The 17,320-nt window shown below is 41.5% G+C and overlaps 1 protein-coding gene across 9 annotated transcripts in view; it reads left to right on the plus strand.

Annotated features, from left to right (window-relative positions):
• Positions 1 to 16,161: 16,161 nt before the first annotated feature.
• MANBA (mannosidase beta) overlaps positions 16,162 to 17,320 on the plus strand; it is a 152,790-nt gene continuing 151,631 nt past the window's right edge. For 8 of the 9 annotated variants that reach the window (XR_004349994.1, XR_004349995.1, XR_004349993.1 and 5 more), the window contains exon 1: positions 16,186 to 16,428. Coding sequence is in view for 1 of the 9 variants with exons in the window: in XM_032632653.1 (XP_032488544.1) it covers positions 16,252 to 16,428 (177 nt within the window). In the remaining 8 variants the exon portion in view is untranslated. Of the gene's footprint in view, positions 16,429 to 17,320 lie in introns of all 9 variants that reach the window. The other variant, XM_032632653.1, reaches the window with a different exon arrangement.

Consider the following 17,320-nt stretch of genomic DNA (forward strand, 5'->3'; position numbering starts at 1 on the left):
CTTCCTGTTTCCTATGTCTTTTAATGCATAACTCAGATTTTAAATACTTAAGTTTCTCTTAACCTATGGGGATTATAGTCCAGTTGAGCTGTTAATGATAAATTATATTTTAAGTGACTCATTTTTGTTCCTGGGCAGGTTTGCAATGTGATAATCAGATTTAAAAGAAAAAAAATAACTTACTACTCTGCTTTCCTGTGTGGGTGTACTCACAATTTTTTAAAGTATGAACCACAGTTAACTGGTGGTCTCAGGGGTAGTGAAACACTCACTTTTTTTTTTTTTAATGGCTTAGTTGACATACTTCAGATACTGATCATGCTGTGTTAGTGATTTTGGAAGTGACTCAAATTAGCCTTGTTTTGTGTTGGCATAACAAAACTGTTAAATGATTGTTGATTACAGTTTTAAGTGAATTTGTCTCTATTTTATGAGGAACCCAGTGCAAGTCACTAAATATTGTCTAATAGTGACATCTGCATAACACTTGTAATAGCTAAGGTTAATAGAGCTTAAAGGATTGTTACCATTAAAGTCTGTGTTTAAAGACACTCTGGTCTTAACTCGGTAATTCCAGCTAACATGAAATCCACACTTTAACTTAATACTGTGTGTGAGTTCTATTTTTGAATTTCTTACAGTTATAACAAAAACTATGGTCAGTAAAGAATTTAGGACAGTGATTCTCAAAACGTGACCCCAAGACCAGCAATAATCAGTATCATTTGGGAAGTTCTCTAAAACGGAAGTTATCAGATCCCACTCCAGGCCACTGATTGAGAAACTATGGAATGGTACCCAGTGGCCTGTTTTGAAAAACCATCCAGGTGAAGGCTCTTCCTAGTTCTCCCTTGTGGTAGACTATGGCAGTGATACTTCCGACCCTATGATGATTTTACTCATTTTACTCTTGATGTTTCATGGCTGTAAGAGAACTTGTTATATTGTATGCCCAAGTATTACATTTCTAACAATGACAGATTCATAGTACTTTTAATACTGTGGGTTGATTTACATGTTTACTTAATAAGATTTATTAACATCCTACAGTGAACTAATTTGAGTAACAGTCTAACCCAGTGACATTCAAATTTATAACTAAGACCTAACTTTATTCTGGGAATGCATAATTCAGCCAGTAGCCAAGTAGTAGTTAAAATGAGTAACCAGGTGCAAGAGTTTTCCTGCTAAGTGTTGGCTAGATAACCTAGCTGAACAAGGATTTGAGCCCTGGTCTCATTCTGTGGCCTAAGCAACTTTTGGGGGGCTGTGGGAGGTGGTTTGAAAACGTAAGATGTCATGTGAAGGGTGTTAGCAGTCTTCATTGAATTTAGAAGATACTGAACGTAAGGTAGCTATTAAAACTTTCTACTCTCCCAATATAACAGAAAAATAAACAGTAAGGGTATTTGGACCAGAATTTTAAGACATGACAGCCCCTCCCCCTCCAAAATAAAAGTTATGGAAGAACTTGTGTTGAAAGGTCAAAAAGTTCTGGGAAGACTAGGAAGATTGCAGTTAGCCGAGTGTTTTTTTTCAGGTCCCCAGTAATTAACCAATATTTTGCATTCTTTCCTGATACTCTGTTAAACTACTAGTTCCTTTCTTTGCCTCATTTTAAAGAATTTTTTAATGAATAACTCTGGTACACAGTGTTCCTGATAGTTGCTTTTTTACATGGAATATGTTGTTTTAACATTCCGTTGTCGATAATCTCTTCCCAAGTTGTACACTTTCTGGATGAAATAATGTATTTAAAAAATTTTAAAAGCCCTCAATTTTTTTCTGTATTGTAGAAAATGGTTTTATGAAATAACTACTTTTCATTCTTACTATTGTCTGAGCCTCTATGTAACCTCGATTCCTTGTTTACCATATCAAATTTGAGTATTGTCAAGTAAGGCCAAACAATGAAGTACTTTCATGCCCTAGTTGCTTAAGAACACAGTTAACCATTGTGATATGTTGACCTACCAGCCATTTCTCCTGAACTTCCTGTTCAGGAACTTCCTATTCATCATGCCATCTGGCTGTCTAAAGGATGACTGACTTGATTTCTACATGCAGACACACGCCCCTACCTCCTCTTGTCCTCAGTAAGTACAAACATTTTAGTTGCACTGGCCCCAAGCCTAGGCATTAACCTTGATTTCTCACACTTCCAAATTAAACAGCAATTCTGTCAGTTCTACCTAATTATTTTTTTTTCAGAATCTACCTATTCACCATATTCACTGCTGTCACAGTGGTCTAAATCTACATCATCTCTTGGATTCTTGCAATAACCTGAGTAGTGTCCCTGCTTTTTACTTTGCAGTAATCTATCCCACACTCAGCAGCCAGCATATTCCTTTTAAACCATATCTGATCGTGTTATCGCTTTGCTCCAAACCTAATGGTTTCTCACCTCATTCAGAGCAAAAGCCAAAATCCTAAAAGCAATTTACAGGCTGGAATGACGTTTCCCACCACATTAACTTCTTCCCTAATCACTCTTCCCCACCAACTTCCTCAGCTCCATCACACAGGCCTCTGCTGAGGCTTGAACACAGCAGGGTTTTTCTTACCTCAAGATGTTTCCCTTGTTCTTCCCTTTATCTGGAATTATAAAGTACAGCTCTTTCTTCCCTGTTAAGTCTCTGTTCAAATGTCAACCCATCAGTGTTTTTTCCTCAACTATTCTATATAAAATACCAGCACAGCACCGCCACTATAGAGTGCACTGTGGTGTATTCTGTAATACCCACCTTAAATGTAATATTTACTGTTAACTCCCCAACCTCACCCCAGAATGTAAGCTCTGTAAGAACAGGATTTTTGTTTTGTTCCCCTACATGACTTAGGTGACTGCCTGGCACATTGTTAGGTGGTCAGATATTTAATAGACGACTATGAGCTAAATATTAGGCTTTGCCAAAAGTATTCCTTGTTTTTCTTTAACTCCAAAAGTACAAAAACCAAAAGCTTCAGTATACTATAGAAAAATAATTAATGGAACCTTGACTGACTTAAAGGCCACCTCAGTGAGTGGATGGACATTTCAGTACAGATGATTACACTGACCATCTCTCCTGTGAAAAAGCAACTAAACATGGTGGGAAAAAACACTTTTTAAAAATGTGTTTTAAAAAAAAATCTGTCAAGAAAGAAAGTACTCTCAAGCCAAAACCAAATTAAAACAGGAAGCTGACTATAATCAGAAACTAGCTTTCATCTTGAACACACTTGAAGAACCAATGAAATGTATTTTCATGACCTTTGCAAAGCCCAGAATGCATCCAAAGAGTGGTGTTCAAACAGGATAAACCCATCCTTAATACATACGATGAGGAGTTTGCATATCTTGAATCTTGATGCTCTGTGGCAGGAGAGTATTCTCTCAGAATATGTAATAATAGTTTGGCCTTTGTGAAGATTTGTAGCCCTAAATCTTACTACATAGGTAGTCTGAGAAAACCCAAGCAGAAGGTTTATTTTTTAAAGTTCCAAATCAGAGCAACCCAGTGCTGGCGGAAGCAAACAAATACTCTGCAGGGACTCAATGATAGCTCACAGTTAAAAATCAGAAAGGAAAATAAAAGTACAAAGCAACATAGTGCCATGAGTAGGAATTGACTTGCAAAAATTTCAGACATTAAAAAACATCAGGTCATCCAAATTGGAAAGGAGGAAGTAAAACTACATTGGCAGTGGATGTGATATAGAATATAAATTATTAGAGCTAATAATTCAGCAAAATTGCAGGATACAAAACACCAGTTTTGGGGGTTTTTTTGACCACACAGCTTGCAGGATCTCAGTTCCCTGATCAGGGATTGAACCTGGGCCATGGCAGTGAAAGCCTGGAATCCTAACCATTAGGCCACTAGGGAACTCCCTCAGTTGTATTTCTATAAGCAATGAAGAATCCTAAAATGAAATTAAGAAAACAATTCCATTTATAATAGCATCAAAAAGAAATAAGAATAAATTTAACCAAGGAAGTGGCAAAACTTGTATACTGAAAACTACAAGGTATTTCTGAAAAAAAGTCCTAAATAAATGGGAAGACACACTGTGTTCATGGATTAGATTTATTATTGTTGAGATGGCAGTGATCCCCAAAGCAATCTACAGATTCAATGCAAACCCTATGAAAATCCCAATGATTGTTTTTGCAGAAATGGGAGATACAAAAATTCATACAGAATTGCAAAGGAGCACAAAAAAACAATCTTGAAGAAGAACAAAGAGGACTCATACTTTCTGATTTCAAAATTTACTACAGAGCTACAGTCATCAAACCAGTATGGTACTAGCATAAAGGTAAATTTATAGACCAATGGAATATAATTGAGAGTCCAGAAGTAAGCTCATATACGTATTATGGCCAACAGGGTGCCAAGACCACTCAATGGGGAATGAACAGTCTCTTCAACAAATGGTGCTGAGACAACTGGATATTAACATGCAAAAAAAAAGGAATTTGGGCCGTTACCTCACATTATATACAAAACAACTCAAAATGGATCAAAGTCCTTAATGGAAGATCTAAAACTATAAAACTCTTAGAAGAAAAGAGGAGTAAATTTTCATGACTTTGGATCTGGCAATAAATTCTTAGATATGATACCAAAAGCACAAGCAACGAAAGAAAAAATAGATAAAGGACTTCCTCAAAATTGTAAACTTCTGTGTATCAAAGTGAAAAGACAACCTAAAAGCAGAAAGTATTTGCAAATCACATATCTGGTGAGGGTCTAATATCCAGAATATATAAAGAATCCTTAAAAAAAAAAAAAAAAAAGAAACCCAATTTAAAAATGGGCAAAAGATTTGAAAAGACGTTTCTCAAAAAAAAAAACCAAAAAGATGTACAAGTGGCCAGCAAACGTGAAAAAGATGCTCAACATCATTACTATGCAAATCAAGATAAGAGACCACTTCACACTTGATAGGATAGCTATAATTTTAAAAAATGGAAAATAAGTGTGAGGATTTGGAGAATCTAGAACCATTGTACATTGCTGGTAGGAATGTAAGAAGATCCAGCTTCTATGGAAAGCAGTTTGGTAACTCCTCAAAAAATTAAACACCGAATTGCCATATGACTCAGCAATTACATTCCTAGATATATACACAAAAGAATTAAAAACATGTTCAAACACACATCTGTACATGAATATCCATAGCATTACTCACAATAGTCAAAGATGGAAACAATGGATGAATGAATAAACAAAATGTGATAGATCCATACAATGGCATATTATTCAGCCATAAAAAGGAATGTAATACTGATACATGCTACAATGTAGATGAATCTTGAAAACATCATATTAGGTGAAAGAAGCCAGACGTAAAAGGAAACATATTGTATGCTTCCATTGGTATGAATATCCAGAATAGTTAAATCTAGAGAGACAAAAGGCAGATTGGTATGTGCCAGGTACTGGGTGTGGGGGAGAAAAGAATGAGTAGTGACTGCTTAGCAGGTATGAGGTCTCCCTTGTGAGTGATAAAAATACCTTGGGAGTAGATAGAGGTGATGGTTACACAACATTGTGAACACACTGAATGTCAGTAAATGGTACATTTTTAAATGGTTAATTTCATGTTATATGAATTTCCTATCCAAAAACTCAGCCACAAAAGGCAGTAGCCGACACTTAGGTAATAATTTTTAGGTGCCAATAACTGTTCTGAATTCTGAATTCTTAACCCTTAATTCTCATAACAAACATATACTTATTACTTACATTATTATCAACAAACATATACTTAATTAACAGACATATACTCACATGACTGTTTCTGCTTTACTGATGAGGAAACTGAGGAACAAAGATGATGAATGACTTACCCAAGGTTACTCAGTTAATGGCAGAGGTTGTGATATAAATCCAGGTAATGAAATTCCAGAGTCTTACCTCTTAATCATTATGCCAGAAATAAAAGTTTCAAATATGAATAAAGAGCAAGAGACAAAAAAAAAAAAAAAAAAGCAAGAGACTATAAAAAACGACAGATTTGAAAATTAACCAAAAGCAGTACTTCCAGAAATTAAAAAAAAATAGAATAACTGAAATTTAAACTCAGAAGACAGGTTTAATATCCCAACAGACATAGATGAATAAAGAATTAGAGCAGTGGAAGTTATGAAGAAATTCTGAATGTACCACAAAGAGATGTAAAGAGTCTAAGAAACATGGAGTGAGATGTGAATCAGTCTAACATGTCTAATTGGAGCTTGAGTTCAATTTATTGCCTCTAGGCCCTAAATGCACATTTCAATAAATACATCCTCTGTGGGGCTTCCCTGGTGGTGCAGTGGTTGAGAGTCCGCCTGCTGATGCAGGGGACACGGGTTCGTGCCCAGGTCCGGGAAGATCCCACATGCTGCGGAGCGGCTAGGCCTGTGAGCCATGGCCGCTGAGCCTGCGCGACCGGAGCCTGTGCTTCGAAACGGGAGAGGAAAGAAATATATATCCTTTGTGATAAAAAACTGAATTCCTTTAAGATTTCCCTTTAAAACGAACACAATATTAAGCTTTCTCAGTAGAAGGCACTGGAGGGATATTGCAGGAATAAAGAGGCTCTCCAGCTGTTCCTGGTACGGGCTGGGGGTTGGCTGGGGTGGGTTTGAAGACATTTAGTAAATTTCCACAGCCCCAGAACGCAATCCATCTGTGACCTTGCAGCCTTGGCCAGGTGATAATCTTTTTGCAGGCCCCCTTGAGATAATTTTTTTGCAGCCCCCTTGACATGGAAACCAAAGTTCCTGCATGGCCTGCACACCGTTTCTTGTGGCCTGGAGGATTATACACATGAACAACGTGTGCAGCCCACCTGTAGTCCAGGGGTCCGTACAGAGCTGTTATTTCCTCTGCAAATAAAGTAGATTACCTGCAAAAAGAAAAGAAAAAAAAAAAGTCAATAGGTTGATTGATGGAAGAGCAAAAACGAAAGATTTCTCAATAGCAACGGAAACAGAAGGCAGTGGAATATTAACTTCAATACACTGAGAAGAAATAGCTATCACCCTAGAATTCTATACCAAGGAAAGTATCTTTCAAGAACAAGGATGAATGACATGGATAAATTTGAAAAACACTGTTGAACAAAAGAAGTAAAAAAAAAACCATAGTGTATGATTCTATTTGCATGACATCCGAGAGACAAAATTAAACCATGATGCTAGAAAGCAGAAGAGTGATTACCTGGAATGGGAGGAATTTGGAGAGAAGCACAAGAGAACTTTCTAGGATTAAATATTCTGTATCTTAATGGGGGTGTGATTACACAAGTATATATGTTTGCCAGAACTCACTGAACTGTGCACTGTGATGGTTAATTTTATGTGTCAACTTGACTGGACCACAGGATGCCCAGAGAACTGGTTAAACATTATTTCTGGGTGATTTGGTGAGGGTCTTTTCAAAAGTGATCAGCATTTGAATCTGTAGACTAAATCAGATCGTCCTCCCTGCTGTGAATCGGCATCACCCAATCCATTGAGGGCCTAAGTAGAACAAAAAGGCAGAAGAAGAAATAATTTTCTCTCTGCCTAACTACACAGGTTAGAACATGGCTGTTCTTCCAAAGCTGATGTATATACAAACATCCTTTATTAAAAGATCATCTGGAACAGAAGAATCCAGTGCCTCTGCTCACAAGATGTTCAGAAATATCAGAGAATTATCTTCCAATATTTCAGAACAAATTGGATATGTGAATTTTCACTGCAAAATTTATGAAATTGAATACAGATCAAAAGTGAGGGGCTTCCCTGGTGGCGCAGTGGTTGGGAGTCCGCCTGCCAGTGCAGGGGACGCGGGTTCATGCCCCGGTCCGTGAGGATCCCACATGCAGCGGAGCGGCTGGGCCCGTGGGCCGTGGCCCCTGGGCCTGCGCGTCCGGAGCCTGTGCTCTGCGGCAGAAGAGGCCACAACAGTGAGAGGCCCGCGTACCGCAAAAATAAAAGAAAAAAAAAGTGAGGTGTGCTGTAAGTATAAAATTTACAATAGATTTTGAAGTCTTAGTATGAAAAAAGAGTGTAAAATATCTCAATAATTATATTGAATGCGTGTTAAAATAGTATTTTGAATATATTGGTTTAAATAAAATGTATTATTAATTTCACCTGTTTCTTTTTACTTTTTAAAATGTGACTACTAGATATTTTTGAATTACGTATGAGTATTACATAATTCTATCGAACTGCTCTGGATGTCTGATTTGTATTGCACAGCCCTAGAACGATCGAGTAGCCTAATGAATATAAATTAAGAGAAAGTGTTGTCTTTGCCTGAGTCCTCTAGCAAACAGTGACTGAGGCAAAGCTTAATTGCTAATTTTTAATTAATTAATTAATTTTTGTGAGGTACAGTCCCAGAATAGTGAGAGTGTAGGAAAAAGGAATTAAGACAGAGGAATTGGGAAAAACAACTTTGGGCCGTTGCTGGGGAAGCCTGATCCCATGTTCTGCAGCATGGTGCTTCATCTGAGATTAGAAGTGACAATAGAAGCCAGAATCACCAAGGGACTGATTGGTTTAAGCCTGGGTGCTGCGGCTACTGAGGATCTTGCCATGGTGGCTTGTCTTGTCTCTGTCGGGTTATGGTTACTGTAATTTCCCACTGATAGTTAACTCTGGGCATGGAAGTAGTAAGAGATGTTCCAATGCCTCTCCTAGGTTCCAAACATAATCCTCCCTGCTTTTCACTGAGTTGTAGCAACCCTAGCTTCATCTGGTAATCAGTTCATTACCCCAGTCAGTATATTAGCTCATTCTTTACCTGCTTGTCCACTAGAATAAGAAACCCAGAGTGACTCCACAGTATTAGTCACAACTTCCAAATGGGTGGAACCCTGTACCTTCCCCAACTCTGGATCCAAGACTTCTGACCTAACAGCATCAACAGTTTCAGGAACAGGAAACATAAATTCCATTCGTGAGTCACTGAGACTGATGATGAGGGAGGCTACTCCTGCTTTTATATCCTGGTTTTTACACCTGTGGATTCTAATTTGGGGAGATATAGCACCACATGTTGACCATAGTTCAGTGCATATACCACATCCCGTGGGAAAGTGCTCCAGCCCCGCAAGGTGCTGTCCTTAAGCTGAGTTTTCCACAGGCCATTCCACTGGTTTGGGTTTTTTGTTGTGTTGTTTTTTGTTGTTTTTTGTTGTTGTTGTTTTTGAGAGGAGGTTGGCTGCTCCTGTGATAGGGTACTTGGTAAAATAAGTGTTTCTCAAGGTCATGAGCCCACCTGCCCATCTTCACATCTCCTTTTACATCAAGTGGATCTGTTTTCTAAGGCACTGGTAGGGATCCCATTTTAAGAAATGAAGAATTCTGTCAACTCTCAGATGGTGCTAGTGGAGACACTGCAGTCCGGGAAGGCAGAACATATTCAGAATCTATTAATTTCAGTATATCAATTTGATGCCCCAATCAAGGAGGAAGGTGTCCAATGTAATCAATGTGCCAACAGGTGGCTGTCTGGTCCTCGTAAGGAATGGTACCTTTATCTAGGGCTCAGCATCAGTCTCTGCTGCTGGGTGGTTGGGCAATCAGCAGAGGTAGGAAGATATCCTTGGTGAGAGAAAGCCCACGTTGGGTCCATGCATAGCCTTCATCCCTGCTACCATGGCCACTCTCTTCTTGTGCCCGATGTCAAGTACTGGGATGGTGCATAGAGAGGCCAGCTAAAATTCATAGGACTGTCTTTCTGTGTACTTGGCTGTCAAGAGCTTCCTCTGTACATGTTCTCTTGTGAACATTAATGTGAGTTACAAAGAAACAGCATGTGTTGTGCCCACTCCTACAGTCCGTCCGCATATTATCTACCCAGACCTCCACGTCACCTATCTTCTAGTTTTACTTCTTTTAAGGCCCTGACCAACCAAGTAAGACTTTTGGCTCTGCCCAGGTGTCAATATATAACTGTGCCTCAAACCACCTCTCCTGTCACATGAAGTGAAAAACAAACATTTATCTCACAAGTCTGTGCACTGGGAACATTTCCCTTCACCAGTGTCATTCAGGGCCACTGCTAAGTGGGGCTGTAATGTGGCAGCAGTCCTTTTATGGCCAGTTCCAATACATATTGCACCAGCCCAGGTATGAATCAGGCCTCTGTCAATCAGGCAGGAGGAATTCCCCTTGAAGTCATCAGTGCAGAGGAGACGGTGACATGGAAGGCTAGACTACCAATTCATGTAATTTTCTTGGACTTCCGTTTGAGTCTGGATGTATCACTTTCTATCCACTGTGGAACATTGCAGCCTCTGCCCAGCTTTATGGCTTGGTTGATTTGCAGACCCTCAGTTCAGGCTGCATAGTCACTTGGTGTACCACGGTCAGAGGTTTGGTCTCTGCTAAGACCCAGTAGTACGGTAGGACCTATTTTTCCAACAGAGCAGTTCTCTATGGTGAAGCACATAGCCTTGCTCCAGAGTATACGGGTCTACACTGTGAGTCTTCTATTAGAGCTTGCCCAAAGCTCCACAGACACTCCATGGATATCTCCAGCACTATTAGATCTGTTGGGTCATATGATATAAGTGTGGTTTTTCAGGCCTGACCATAGGCAATTACAAAGACTTTACCTGAAAGGCTTCACGAGGTAAAGCTGTCCTCCCCAATCAGACTTGGTATACAGTCTAAGTATTATAATCTCTAAAGGGAGTTGCAGTGAAGGACCTATTATTGCCCCTCTGACTGTTCATGCTCTTCACATATTTACATTTCTAGTTTCATTGACTTCATTCCATGTTCTCTTTATCTGAGGCCTTGGGCAGAGGTCATCTTCAGGTGACTGCACTGAGATCTCCTTATTGGAGAGGAGAAGTGGGAAACCCTGAATACATTTATTCCTACTCAAACTCAGTACCCAGCAATTTTCCACTCCTAGCCCTTCCTCCTCATTCTCCTCCCCTACCCCAGGGCCCATAAAACAGCCAGAGCCTTTTGTTCAGGACTCTCTCAACGTGAGACAACACACACATCTGTGCTGATCCACCTGACCCGTGACTGGTGTGCCATTTTCTTGGGCAATGAAACAGGGGAGAGTTGGCGTCTTCTCCAGTTTTAGCCTCTTGCTTATACTATCACTGTAAGTGGTTGAAGTCTTCACTGTTACTTTCAGTTTGGCTCCTTTTTGCTTTAATTGGTTGCTCTGACTCCTGACAGCTCAGATCTCTCTTCCAGCTCAGCTTAGTTCCTGATAGGGTAGCATTAATCCTCCAACTTTGTTCTTCTTCAATATTGTGTTGGTTATTCTGGATCTTTTGCCTCTCATATAAACTTTAGAATCTGTTTGTTAAAATCCACAAAATAACTGGCTGGGATTTTGATTGGGATTGCATTGACTCTATAGATCAAGTTGGGAAGAACTGACATCTTGACAATACTGAGTCTTTCTATCCATGAACATGGAGCATCTCTCCATTTATTTAGTTCTTCTTTGATTACTTTCATCAGAGTATTGTAGTTTTCCTCATGTAGATTTTAAACATTTTTGTTATATTTATACTTAAGTATTTTATTTTGGGGGGTGCTAATGTAAGTAGCATTATGTTTTTAATTCCAAATTCTAATTGTTCATTGCTGGTATATAGGAAAATGATAGACTTTTGTATACTAACCTTGTATCCTGTAACCTTGCTATAAATTGCTTATTATTTCCAGTGTTTTTTTTGTTGTTGTTGTTGATTTTATACATAGGCAATCATGTCATCTGCAAACAAAGATAGTTTTATGTCTTCCTAAACTGTATACTATTTATTTCCTTTTCTTTTCTTACTACATTAGTTAGGGCTTCCAATACGATGTTGAAAAGGAGTGACAAGAGGAGGCCTCCTTGCCTTATTCCTGATCTTAGCAGAAAAACTTTTAGTTTCTCACCGTTTAGTGTAATGTTAGATGTAGATCTTTGTGTTCTTTACTAAGGTGAGGAAGTTCCCCTCTATTCCTAGTGTGTGGAGTTTTTATCATGAATGGGTACTGGACTTTGTCAAGTGTTTTTTCTGTATCTATTGATATGATAATGTGATTTTTATTTTTTAACCCATTGTTGTGATGAATTACATTAATTGATTGAATGTTGAACCAGCCTTGCATACCCAGAATAAATCCCACTTGGTCATGATTCATATATATATATATAAATATATATATATATATATATTTTTTAAATATATATATTTTTGGATTCAATTTGCTACTGTTTTGTTACGGAGTTTTCCATTTATGTTCATGAGAGATATTGGTCTATAGTTCTCTTTTACTGTAATGTCTTTGTCTGGTGTTGGTATTAGACCAGTGCTGGCCTAATATTTTAAATTCTTGTCCTGGTAATCCAACATCCCTGCTATATCTGAGTCTGGTTCTAGGGCTTGCTCTGTCTCTTTTTGCCTTGTAATTTTTTGTTGAAAGCCATACGTGATGTGTGCAGTGAAATGAACAGTGGCAAAGAGGCCTTTAGTGATATAATGGGAAGGTATGAGGAGAGGGGAAGCTGTCTATAGTCTTATGATTAGGCCTTAGTCTTTTAGTGAACTTGTGTCCTGGGCTGTGAATTTAATAAATGCTTCTTTTTTTTTTAGCCCCTTAGGTAAGGTAAGAAGGCTAGGAGGAACTTCCCTTCTCCCAGGTTAGGCTCTGATAAAATCGTTTCTCTTGAGGGTAGTTCTTGAGAATGCTATCATGTATTTCAAAATGGTTCCTTACCCCCGTCCCTCTGCTGGAAGTATGAGGGAATTGCTCGCAAATCTTCAATGTGAGAGCTGGTAGATCTTCAGGAAACAAAACACAAAGCTGTGGGGAGACCCACTAAGACTGAATTCCGGTGGAGTTTTTGTTTGTTTTAAGATTTATTTATTACTTATTTATTTATTTTTATTTTTGGCTGCGTCGGGTCTTAGTTGCGACACGCGGCATCTTCGTGGAGGCATGCGGGATCTTTTTCATTGCGGCGCCGGGACTTCTCTCTAGTTGAGGTGCACGAGCTCAGTAGTTGCTCCGCGGCATGTGGGATCTTAGTTCCCTGACCAGGGTTGGAACCCGAGTCCCCTGCATTGTAAGGCGGATTCTTTATCACTGGACCACCGGGGAAGTCCCCTGTGGAGTTTTTTTTTTTTTTTTTTTTTTTTTTTTTTTTAATGCGTTACGCGGGCCTCTCACCGCTGTGGCCTCTCCCGTTGCGGAGGACAGGCTCCGGACGCGCAGGCCCAGCGGCCATGGCTCACGGGCCCAGCCGCTCCGCGGCACGTGGGATCCTCCCAGACCGGGGCACGAACCCGCGTCCCCTGCATCGGCAGGCGGACCCTCAACCACTGCGCCACCAGGGAAGCCCTCCTGTGGAGTTTTTAAACTCTCAAATTTGTCCGCACTGAGCCTCCAGCCACTCGACAATTAGAGGTTTTTTTGTTTTTATTTTGTGTGAGTTTTTTTTTTTTTTTTTTTTTGGCCTTGCGGCATGCGGTCCCCAACCAGGGATCAAACCTGTGCCTCTTGCAGTGGAAATGCAGAGTCTTAACCACTGGGCCGCCGGGGAAGTCCCAGAAATTGGAGTTTAGATTTTCCTTCCCTAGTACTGGTTTTCGCAGAGCTTTCTACTCATGGGTTTCTGCTTTGGTTAAGTTGTGATTCTCTGTATCCACCTGTCTTTTTCTCCAATTTGGGGGACAGCAGTTTGCCCTTTCACCTGAATTCTCTGACAGATCTAACAAAAGCTGTTGATTTTCAGTTTGTTCAGCTTTTTACTTGTTTTTAGGATGGAGTGATGACTTGCAAGCTCCTGACATGACAAAACAGTAACTGGAAGTCTTTTATTTCTTTGACCCATGAATATACATACACACATGTATATGTGTGTGTGTGTATATATATATATATATATATATATATATATATATATATATATACACTTTATTTTTATTTTTTGGAACAACTTTAGATTAACAGCAAAACTGAATAGAAAATACAGATGTCCCATACACTCCCTGCCCCAACACATGCACAGACTCCCCCATTATCAACATCCCCCCACTAGAATGGTACATTTGTTATCATCGATGAACCTACCATCATTATCACCCAAAGTCTGTAGCTTACATTACAGTTCACTCATGGTGTTGTACATTCTATGGGTTTGGACCAATGTATGTTTTCAAAGTGAAGTAATTCAAATGATGTCATACTTGTGTCTTGGAATGAAAGGAGGAATGATAAGTCTCTATTCTTGTTTTTTTAAAAAAATAGATTCCCTAAAATATTTCTTAATAGAACAACAGAGTATATCCAAACATATTCACAGGAATGAGTTTTCCTTTGACTTGGCTCTGGGATTTATGAAAAAACAAACAAACAAACAAACAAAAACTCTTTGCCACTCTTGCGGCCGTAAGTCTTGTTATCAGTTTTGAACAGACTAGGGCTGGCCATTTAATGTCATGAATCAGAGAATATAATTTTTTTTTTTTTTTTTTTTTGCGATACTCGGGCCTCTCACTGCTGTGGCCTCTCCCGTTGTGGAGCACAGGCTCCGGACGCGCAGGCTCAGCGGCCATGGCTCACGGGCCCAGCTGCTGCCGCGGCATGTGGGATCTTCCCGGACCGGGGCACGAACCCATGTCCCCTGCATCGGCAGGCGGACTCTCAACCACTGCGCCACCAGGGAAGCCCAGAGAATATAATTTGAATTGGGAGCTCCGTTCCTATCAAAAGTAAAATGCTCCTGGAGTGAGGAAACCTTTGAACCAGCCAGAGCCTTTCCCCCTTAATATCAATGGGCTCTACTGCAAGGAGTCTATGGGCCAGGAAAGGAGAGTTTGGGTCCTGTCTGCCACTGTCTGACAGGCAAGTCACCTGACTTCTTTGGACCCTGTTCCCTCAGCTTTAAAGCCAGAGGCTTGGGCTGAATAATCCAAATGTCCCTAAAGCCAAGATGCTAGGCTTGTGAAAAATGCTGACTCTGAAAAAATAAAATATTGTCCAGTGTCTACAGATTCAGGCAATTCCAGAGCCATTCTAAGGCAAAACAAAGCTCGGATTTAATGGGGGGAGAACTTCTCTTCAAAGACTTCTGCTTAAATACAGAAATAAGGTAGATAACATCAACACAGTCATACGTTAGTCTATTTTATGCAATGCGAAATTCCCTCTTAACTTCCCAGATCGCAGTTACATCCTATTGCAAAAATGGGACTCAAGTAGACTGCGCCACTATGAGACTTGAAATATACCTGTGGTATTTCTTGGGTACCTAGGCATTGTTAGGAACAGCCAAGTATGTTAACTCATTTTATGCTTATCACAACCCAAAAAAGGAGTACTGTCTCCAATTTTGAGTTCTGGGAACGGGGGTATTAGAGAGTTTGTGGCTTGCCCAAGTCCCACAGCTAGTGAGCGGCAGAGGATTTTAAATTTGCCTGCGCATTAATGCAGGTTTCCGGAATCTCAGGAACCTCCTCCGCAGAGCTTTATAAAACAGAAGGTCGTAGTCCACTAACATCAGGCCAAAGTGCTGTGTTTTCTCTGGGCCGGGCCTTATGTTGCACACTGTACACGGATTTTCTCAGCTCTCACAACAACCGTACGAATTAGGTACTTTAGTACTTATTTATTGTTTGAAGGGCAGACTGTTCTAAGACAAACCTGCAGAGCTGCCGGAGGTGGGCGTTACTCGCGCCGGGCAGACACCTGCAGCACTGATGAGAGTGTGGGGAAACTGGGGGGAACTGAAGTGATGGGGTGTCTTGGTTTTCGGTTCTCTGAAGCAGTGAGGAGCCTCTCTTGCTGTAGTTTCCGCACACTACTGTCTGTCCCTGAGCTCCCCGAGGCTGTGCGCCACTTTGCGTCCAGAGATTGGTGTGTCCCAATTAGCGAGCACGGTTCTCGCCTCCCGTTCCTACGCCGGAGCAGCTGGAATAAGAGCCGAGGAGGACCCAGACCGCAGCGGTCCGAGCCCGGAACCATACACGAGGTGGCGGCTCCGACACTCGCGACGCCGAGCTTCGGCCAGTTGGCACGACATCCGCGCTCCCAGCTAGCCTGCGGAGCCTGGGGAGCAGCTGAGGTCCTTTCAGCTCAGCTGACCCGGGGGTGTGGCCGAGATGCGGGGGCGTGGCCGGGAGCTGGGGGCGGGCCCCGGGGCGGGGAGAGCTAGAGCCCGGGCTCCTCCAGAACAGAGGGTAACTTCCGCGTCTCTCCGAAGCGCGAGGCTTCTACCCCCGTGGGTGGGTGAGGTACCGGCCACCGGCATGCTCCTCCGCCTGCTCCTGCTGCTTGCGTTGTGCGGTGCGGGCTCCGCTGCCATGGTGGTCAGCGTCAGCTTGCGGGGAAGCTGGAGGATCCGCAGCGGGAACGGCTCGCTGGAGTTGCCCGCGGAGGTTCCCGGTTGCGTGCACAGCGCCTTGTTCCACCAAAGGCTCATCCAGGTACTGTGCGGCCTCCCCGCCGGGAGCCTGCGCCCGCGTCCCCCTCGTGGTGAGAGGGGCCCAGGAACGGCCTGGCAGTCCCCGAGCCCGGGGCTGTTCTCCTCGGTTTGGCACTAACTTTCCCTTTGCGTATTGTGGTCTAGGGGTGGTGGTGGTGAGGGGGTGGGGATGGGGACGCCGAGGCAATGTATCTACTCTTGGCGAAGATCACCGCTGGGGTCCGGGCTAGATGGAGGCTGACCCACGCCCACGCTGGGACAGCAGCAACTCAGGAAAGCGGAGGTCCAGACAGTTCTACTGGGGGTGTTATTGCCATAGTTCTCCAGTGAAGCGTAGATTAGAAAGGACATGTTGTCACTGACAAAGCCTAAAGCGGGGGATTATTGTTTCAACTACCCGAACACTGCAGAGGACAATAGTCTTTCGCCTAGTAAGGGTTAACTGTATTCATTAATGCCTCAGTTTTTCATTTTCGCTTTTAGGCACCAGGGAGTCAGATTTGGAATTGATGCAGCAGCACATAAGCTGAGGAGAATGAGACCTGCAAGTGTAAGGGTAGGATTGTCAGTGCTAGCGTACAGGCTAAATAATTTTTAATGCTGATTGGGGTATGAAGAAAGATGCTGTTTCCTCTCAGGCATGTGATGTGATGTGATGTGTGTGTCCCAATAGATGCTTCAATTTCTAGACTTCTGGTGGGGGACGTTCTCCTGTTTGGCCGCCTGTGGTTAGAGGTTTGCAAACAGACTGCCACCTCCCACTGCTTTTTCCTTCCATCTGCTGCACATCGTTAATGGCTTTGCTAGGGACAAGATGTACTTGATACGTGGTTTGCATGCATTGTCCCAATCCGCATAACAACTCTAAAGAGTAAGTCTTCTTATCTTCATTT

This window comes from Phocoena sinus, chromosome 5 (genome assembly GCF_008692025.1).
Source record: "Phocoena sinus isolate mPhoSin1 chromosome 5, mPhoSin1.pri, whole genome shotgun sequence".
NCBI lineage: Eukaryota > Metazoa > Chordata > Mammalia > Artiodactyla > Phocoenidae > Phocoena > Phocoena sinus.